We start from the raw sequence: 9,170 nt of genomic DNA, 5'->3' as shown, positions 1-9,170 counted from the left end.
GGTCAACCTCTCGCAATTTCTCTGTTAACAGAATTATAAGCAGCTGCCTTCTTATCCATATTGCTGTATTCCGGGCTTTTCATTTTCCACAAATATGTAGTTCTTCTCTACATTTCGATAAATCGGCAGTCAACTCTCTAGAACACTGACGTGTACCTGCCACTTTAAAATTTATTATGCACACACAGATTAGAAATACCAAACAGAAGAAACAGCTTACTCAAGCAAGTTTTAGCGCCATATTAGCGGCGATCTAGTATCCAACTTTTCTGCGCAGACGTGATTTGAAGCCACAGATTTGAGCAGTTTTGCTCAAACCTCCAATCGCAATTTCCAGGTTTGCACATATCCAATATCTGCGCAAAACTACTGTTCACAAGCAACAATCTATCGACGCAGATACGATGTGTGCAGACATTGCGCAGACAGATCGTTGCGTGCGGACGAACCTTAAAGATTCCGGTAGCGTCGTATTTCGTTCGTATGGGCTATCCATTCTTATTAATCAATGTCAATGTGACATGGATCCTTCATTTGTGGGGCTAAGTGGCAGCGGCAAAGTCATATTGGTGGTAGATCGATAACTCGATGTCGATTTATGTTTTGTAGTTTGTTTACTACTGTAGGCTCAAGAGTAGAGGGGTATTTTGTTTTGGCCCGAAAGGGGTGTGTTGCGTGAGTCGCGAGTGGTTACAGTTTTGTTATTCCTGTAGATAATGGCAACAGGCGTTGTGAATAGATCGTATTTATTGCTGGGACAGTGTGTTCCCTGCGTAAAGCGAAATGCGTCAAAATTTAAAGTAAAAAGAATGGAACTCGATAAAAATTTATTAATGGTAAGACATACAAAACGGAAATCATACTAGATGTAAACAATTACAAATCGTGCTAATGGATCACAGCACGAAAGTGAAGTTTTTTTATTTGATTGAATTCCAATGTTGTCGTGCCTGGAGTCAAATAGTTCAGGACAATATTTACTCTTGCTAAGAAGCTATCCAGTTTAATCGACTGCTCACCATTCAGTACATTTTCTCTATGTTATTATTGGTTGGCGCGCATTTGTATTTAATACTGCCATGTTTTTACCAGTTCTTCACTGTAGTCTGTGTTAAAGTTGCCGGTAAATATCGTGCTTCCAGTTTCTCAATTTGTACAGCGCTCTCAGTATTTTGTATTGCACCAAAAGGTGATGCAGCAGCCATAGAAAAAGAAAACTTCTGATAGGTATTTTATTTTAGGGTCTACTTGATGGTTTTTTTTTTTTCTCGACCGTTTTCTTGTTTAGCCTATCGGACATCAAGTATTTTCGTTGACTCGAACGGATATGCAGTCCTTGTGCCCTGTTTGGTGACTTGATTCTTTAGTGGATCCATGAAAATTCACTCTCTCTCTCATATATGGGCCATCCACATGCTGCACTTGTTCGTGGTCTGTCATATTGCTCCAAGTATTTAATCTTGGAATTACTCTAGGAGTGCTTCCATTTCACTTTCATTCTGATTGTAACAATTTAATTTTAGATAGCAAAGACAAATGAGCAAAATGAATGTGCTGCTGTTACTTATTGCAGAGTAATTAATTGTTATCACTATGTGTGTTTCTTCAGAACTGACTGATTACTTTTGTAGTATTTCAGGAAAGATGAATACATATATGCACATGACCCTGGGAAAAAGTGCAAGACGGGAGATATAGTTTTGATACAACAACTACCACAGAAAATGACAACCCTTATCACTCATGAAGTGAAAGATATTATATATCCTCTTGGAGATATTACAGACCCAATTACTGGCAAGAAAGTTGTTGCTGATAAATACAGGTAGTTATAGAAAATAATACTATAATCTATAAATACTTCTTAACTTAATGGCAAAAGCTCATTCATCATTGTCCCTTTATTGTTGAGGATCATAGTCTCCAATAAATAAGCTCTGCATGTTTATGAATAAAATTAGGCTGGTCACTTCACCTGGTTCAAGGGAAGTGTGAGATTCCACCCATCTGTTTTGACTTGTGTAGTAGGTGTGTTATGTGACAGTTTGCAGTTAATCCATGATACATGCACCAATGGACAGTGTTGCTGTACAGGACTAAATCGCTTAAAGCAGTCCACTTTATAGCAATCGCTGTCATAGTCAGAAAATATTTCTCTCGAAATTCACTAATACACCAAGAAACATTAACCGCTGGCCCTGTTCTGAATTTTAAGCGCCATCAACTTCTTTTGTTTTGAGAACAGCAATTTTTTTTTTAATGGATTTAGTTCTTGTTTGTTCTGTTTCTTTGCTGGTGTTGGGTTTAGAAGTGGTAATGGTTGGGTTGGGGTGGTTTAAAGGGAGGTAGGGGGATGTTGGGGTTGTTTGGAGGATTTGGTTTCACTTACATTGGGTGTGTGTGGGGAGGGGGGGAGGTGCAACCTAGTTGTATTTGTTTGTAACTAATTTTTTGTTTTATTTGGTTTTTAATGTGTTATTTATGGTTTGTTTGTTTTATTGTATAGCTTTTTGTTTGTATTTTAATTGGTCAAGTGAATCTGGGAGTTTAGGGTTTTCAGTCCGTGTGCAATTTTCAATTTGTGTACAATTTTGATATCACTGACTTTATTTGAGCTGTATAGGTGAAGGGAATTTTGTGATACTGCATTTTGGAGAGTGTGTGTGTGTGTGTGTGGTCCATTCAATATCAAGGAGTTATCCTCAATGACTGTTGTTAAACACATCTCCAACACTACAGTTTTTTTCACTGCTGCCTCCTCCACATCACAGCATGTCAGCAAAAAGCAAAAGTATTCCTTAAACACTACCAAAAATCTGATCTTTGCGTTCAGCTCCAATATATGGTCGAATCATTGATAAGCTGTATATACAAGGGATACAAAAAGTTTTCTTTGGCACTGTATTTCAAAGGCAGTTGTCAGTTACAAAGTGTAAAAAGTCAAAAGCTGTAGACTTTTGAGGAACTCTGCTTGAGTAATATTGCCACTTGTTGATCCAAGTACATACAAACAAGAAAATAAAAGGTAAAATATTGATGGCCTAATTGATGTATGACATGCTGTTAAGAACTTCCTGTCTTAGTGATGTGTAAAAGATTAATTGTACACATCTGTTGTCCATATGAGCTCCACTGTAAAAAAATAAGGATTGGACCCGAATGTCAGTACTTTAACTTTTTTATGTACTGGAATCAACACATGCCATTTCTTAAAGGTTACATGTAAGTTTTTATGATTTCTGATGGAATAGTCCTCTGATATGGGATTAGTACAACACTTGTTCAACTAAAAATAAAATGAGTCCTGTTGTTGAAAATGGAGTTATAACTCTTGTGAAGCCAGTATGGAAATTAACAAATTTGGTAGCTTTATGATGAAAACTTTTTGTTTCACACAATCTGAAGGAAGTATTGTTCTTTAAGGTCAGTAATGTCATTGAACAGTCCGTCTGTCTGTCTGTGTGTGTCATAGAGCAGTCCAATCATGAGGGTTGCAGACATTGACTTACTAACTCATGTGATCATCTATGTTGGTCATAGGGTTCACTGTGATCAGTTCCTATAATCCTCACTAAGATGTAGTGAAGGGCTGTCCTCCCAGTTCTTAACAGAGGGTATTCTTTGGAACCTTAATAGTGGCAACGATTTACTTGCAACTTATAGAAAATAGGTACATTTTTCAGAGTTTTACTTCCCTTCAAACTAGTGAGCAGCATTGTGTATAACCCATTGCCAGTGATGTGGAAGGTGTAGATTAGCCTTAGAAGTGCTAGTTGTGTTGATAGTTTGAGAGGACGTTCTGAAGGGAATGCCATGAAGTGCTTGCTTTATCTGAGGAATCAGGTTAAAGTCACAAGAGCTTAAGTGCGGAGAGTGTGGTGGATGCTACTGCACCCTCCTCCCCCCCCCCCAATCCCTTTGATCAAACAAATCAGCCGTAACCTGTGTCGTATGCAACCGAGCATTGTCCTACAAAATGATGGGTGGCTCCTGCAGGAAGTGTTATTGCTTCTGTCTGCAAGCTGGTAACAGGCTGTGTTGCAAAAGTGAACAAGTTAGAGAAAGAAGTGATGATGCTTTCTGCAGGAACATCCCATCGTTTTGCTGGACAGTGCTTGGGTGCTTATGGTGAAAGGTGTGACTGAATGGCTTGAATGATGGGGCGGGCTGTGGAGTGCTGTACTACCGCTACTCTCCCTGGACTTAAGCGCTTGTGACTTCACCTGATTCCTAGCAAGTGTACCGGTATGAAATGAGTGTTAGGATACAAATGTGTTGATAGGGAAGATTTGTTGTGAACGAGCTTTAATTTTTTTTTATATTTTTTATTTATTTTTTTGTTTGCTTGTTTGGTTGGTATGACATCTGTCAAAGATATTTAGTATACATCAAGTCATGAAACAAACAACATCATATGTTTTCATCGTGTTAACAATGTCGAATTTTGTACCAGAAAGTGATGATTTGCTGAAAGCATTATTTTTTTGTTTTCATTTGAAAAAAAGTACTGCAGAGTCGCATCGAATGCTTGTCAAGGCATATGGTGATCAAGCTCTATCAGAAGCAACATGCAAAAGATGGTTTCAACGGTTCAGAAATAATGATTTTGATGTAAAAAATGAAGAACATGGAAGACCACCAAAAAAGTTTGAAGACGCTGAATTGCAACCAATATTGGATGAAGATGATACTTTGAGTCAGAAGCAAATGGCAGCAATGCTAAATATTGCACAACAAACAATTTCTGACTGTTTGCAAGCTATGGGAAAGATCCAAAAGTGTGGAAAATGGGTGCCATATGAATTGAATGGAAAACCGAAAAACCATTTGTCAAATTTTGCTTCAAAGACATGAAAGAAAATCAATTTTGCATCAGATTGTTACTGGCGATGAAAAATGGATTTAAGAATCCTAAACGGGAAAAATCATGGGTTAATCCGGGGCAACCATCAACATTGGCTGCAAAGCTAGATTGATTCAGCAAGAAGACAATGCTCTGTGTTTGGTGGAATCAGGAAGGTGTGGTGTATTATGTTTCTAAAACCTGGTGAAACTGTGAATACTAATCGCTGCAGACAGCAAATGATCAATTTGAACTATGCATTGATTGAAAAAAAGACCAGAATGGGCTAGAAGACACGGCAAAGTAATTTTTGTACACAACAATGCACCTGCACACAAAGCAAAACTGGTTCAGGATACAATCAAAACACTTGGCTGGGAGCTGCTACCCCACCCGCCATATTCACCAGACTTGGTCCCTTCCGACTACCATTTGTTTTCATCAATGGGACACACACTGGCTGAGGAACACTTCGATTCCTACGAAGAAGTCGAAAATTGGGTGTCTGATTGGTTTGCTTCAAAAGACGAACGTTTCTATTGGTATGGTGTCCACAAATTGCCAGAAAGGTGATCAAAATGTATAGAAAGCAATGGTCAGTACTTTGAATAAAATGTTTTTACTTTTCAATTGAAAATTAGTAAGATAAAGCAAGCACTTCATGACATTTGCTTAAAAGTGTTACAGTGATTCATCAGACAATAGACCAGTCCACTCCATATTATCAATACAACTGCTATTGCTAAGGGTGTCCAACAACTTCCACATCACTTGTAACATGTCATACATGAGTCTGGTAACTTCTATGAATGACATTAAAACTTAAAAACAAGTATCTATTTTGTATAAATTGTAAATAACTTCCATACATTATTTGTTTGAGAGATCACATGTTTAGTTTCATTGTATGTAATTAAAAATTTCTTAATTATTTTTTGCTTTATAGGGATGACATCAGCAGAGCAGCTGAACTTTTTGGAAAGAACGATGATGCCTTCTGTTACGAAGATGCTCCAGAACGTGGATGGCAGGAAGACAGGAAAGATTTCACACACAGGAGGAGTTACATTAAATACCATGTATATGACAATGATAATCAGCGTTATGCAGTTTAGTGCTAGATTATAATTTCTAGTGTGTCTGCAGGTTGAGACTTCAGAGTTCATGTACAATATGTGGTGATTTTTGTTGCTGATTCTGTGTATTTCAGGTGTTTTCTTCCCTCTTTCACCAGTTTAAATTTGCAGTATACAAATTTTGCCTTCACTGGCAGTTGTTATTGTTTTCATGCCAATACATTCATTATTTTGACTTGTCTGAATACATGGAGTGCATATATAATGGTGACACATAATGAGGTGATCTGTTTTTACAGTGAAAATTCAGAGAATTGTGGATTTTTGCATTGTAATGTAACAAATGTAAATAAACTCTTTAGTTATGTAATACCTATGTAAAATGATTCTAATGTGATGTAGTGTGGTATTCCAGAACAAGTAATATGAATGTTTTTTGTGGTTTAATAAATTATTTAATTCAACTACTTGCTTTTAACTAAAATGTCCTGAATGATTCAGGGATCCTCCCATCTCGTTGAGTCGTAATCCATATGCAGCCTTTTTCCTTCACCTCCTCTCTTTCTGTCCTCCCCCCCCCCCCCCCCTTTCTTTTATAGTTTTGTTATTATTACTGAGTTTAAATCCTATTTTCCGTTACTCAGTCACACTTTCGTGTGTCATAGATGCTGTTGTGAGGAGGATCCCTCAGTTACGTGGAAAGAATTAGAATACACACCGTATGAGAAACACAGTTATGATGAACTGCTTCTGTAGTGTTTTGGAGGCAGGATTCTCTAAACTGCTGACATGCTCCACAGGCGATGGGTTCATCTTTCAAGATGGTAATGTAGGAGCACTGTGACCATCTTGCGAACATCTCCTCCAGGAGAAAGGAATCAACCAAGTAGATTTGTTTGTAGTAATTTCTGGCATGAACCCGAATGAGCAAGCCTTGGACCAGTTGAAACTTGCAGCACATCATTGTTGTGCACCATATGAGCCTAGGAGGCAGCCATTGAAGGAGACAGGCTTGAGAAATAACACCTCTACCACCTCACAGAAATTGTGCCAAGGAGGATCTGATCATGTTATACCGCACAGGGTGGAGCAAAATGGTATTACATTTCACCCAGCAACAGAGTTTCATTTTACAGATGTGCACTTCCGGACAGACTGGTTTTACTTTCATTACTGTTTTGGGTCTTATCCTATTTTCCCTGCTTTCAGTGGCTGCAAGCTTAGACATATTTGCAAATGGTGAAAAATATCTCATGATCAGTTTACTTGAACAATTTATGGAGTCATTTTGTTACAATCAGCTTTTGAGGTTCTGTATTTGAGAATAAGTTTTAAGTAGTATGCAGTATCAGTTATCTTTATTACACCAGAACATTCCGGGACTCAGAAATGAAGTTGATGAAGTACTCATTTGTATTGATGAAATGAATTCATCTCACCTAATTGACATAATCTGCTTCTCTGAACATCAAGTGACCACTGGTATATATATGTTAGACATTTCAGGATTTAAGCTAGCTTCCTACTTCTGCAGAGTAGATATGGATGGAGGAGGAGTTGCCACATTTGTTAAAAGCTGCCATAAATTTAAGAACACTGACATTAATAAATTCTGTTTAGAACAGCATCTAGAAGCGTGCAACAGAAATAGAGTTCCGTAACAGATCCTATATAATAGTAACTATTTACCGAGCACCTGCAGGAAATTATAGCCTATTCATAAATCATCTAGAAGCTCTTTTGGGTTATTTAACAGGAAGAAACAAAGAAATTTTGATTGCTGGTGACTTTAATACAGATTTTTCTAATGCAATCTTCCAGTAAACATTTACTGCAGTTAGTAATGTTGTCTTTCAATCTAACTCACACTGTAAACTTTCCAACTAAGATCACTAAATCCTCAAGGACAGCCATTGATAAAATTTTTATACACAAATCAAAGGGACAAAATCATATCATAAAACTTGTAATAAATGGACTATCAGATCACGACATGCAGCTCGTTGTTTTAGATGTAAATTCGAAGCAGATTATCAAGACTGCTAACTCTGAGTACGGGAGAATAGTCAATCAACCAAAAATTGAGAGTTTTAGAAAACTGCTCAAAGATATGAACTGGAAAGATGTTTATAGTGCTCATGACATGAATGAAAAATATAACACATTCATGTACAATGTCAGTACCATGTTTGAAAACTGTTTTCCTCTAAAAGTTACTCAAATTAAACAGAAGTCTTTAATAAAACCATGGATTACAAAAGGAATAAAGACTTCCTGTAAGACAAAAAGGAAAATGTATCTGTCAACCAAGAATAGTTCCAATGCTGATGATTTAGCTAAATACAAGGAATACTGTAAAATATTAAAAAAAAGTAATTCAGACATCTAAACAAATGCACTACAAGAAGAAGATAGCAATGTCAGGGAACAAAATAAAAACAATATGGGATATAGTGAAGGAGGAGACTGGTAGAACCAGAAAGGAACAGGAGCAAATAGCATTAAGGGTAGATGACACATTAGTAACAGATGGGCATAGTGTGGCAAATCTATTTAACAAGTACTTTATATCCGTTACTGATGAAATGGGATTGTCAGGATCAGTAAATAATGCCCTTGAATATCTGAAACTAGCATTTACAAATAGCTTCAGGTCCATGAATATGTCACTCACTTCACCAAAAGAAATAACTTCCATAATAAAATCTTTAAAAACAAAGCATTCTAGTGGTTACAATGAAATATCAACAAAGTTAATTAAGGCATGTTCTTGTGAGTGTAGTACAATTATAAGTTACTTGTGTAACCAGTCAATTATAACTGGGACGCTTCCTGACTGGCTAAAACATGCAGATGTAAAGCCTCTATTCAAGAAAGAGGATAAAGAGATACCATCAAACTACAGACCGATTTCACTTTTGCCAGCATTCTCAAAAATTTTAGAAAAAGTAATAAATATAGGCAGCTTCTCAACCATCTGACCACAAATAACTTATTATCAAGAACACAGTTTTGCTTTCTGAAGGGCTCTGATATCGAGAAGGCTGTTTACACCTACAGTGAAAATGTACTTAATTCATTAAATAACAAATTACAAGCAGCAGGTATTTTCTGTGATTTGTGAAAGGCATTTGATTGTGTGAACCACAACATTCTTTTAAATAAATTAGAGTTATATGGTGTAACAGGCAGTGCTGCAAAATGGTTCAAGTCATACCTCGCTAACAGGAAATAAAGGGTGTCAGTGCAAG

General features: G+C 37.0%; 1 protein-coding gene across 1 annotated transcript; it reads left to right on the top strand.

Moving 5' to 3' along the window:
- Window positions 1-600: 600 nt before the first annotated feature.
- Window positions 601-6,383, top strand: LOC124798444 (28S ribosomal protein S17, mitochondrial). The gene is made up of 3 exons (XM_047261862.1): window positions 601-836; window positions 1,632-1,825; window positions 5,790-6,383. The coding sequence occupies exons 1-3, from the start codon at window positions 717-719 to the stop codon at window positions 5,956-5,958; spliced, it is 483 nt and encodes a 160-aa protein (XP_047117818.1). The 5' UTR covers window positions 601-716; the 3' UTR covers window positions 5,959-6,383.
- Window positions 6,384-9,170: the final 2,787 nt, after the last annotated feature.

Source organism: Schistocerca piceifrons, chromosome 5 (genome assembly GCF_021461385.2).
Source record: "Schistocerca piceifrons isolate TAMUIC-IGC-003096 chromosome 5, iqSchPice1.1, whole genome shotgun sequence".
In the NCBI taxonomy this organism is placed as follows: Eukaryota; Metazoa; Arthropoda; class Insecta; order Orthoptera; family Acrididae; genus Schistocerca; species Schistocerca piceifrons.
This window is presented reverse-complemented; position numbering and strand designations above follow the sequence as displayed.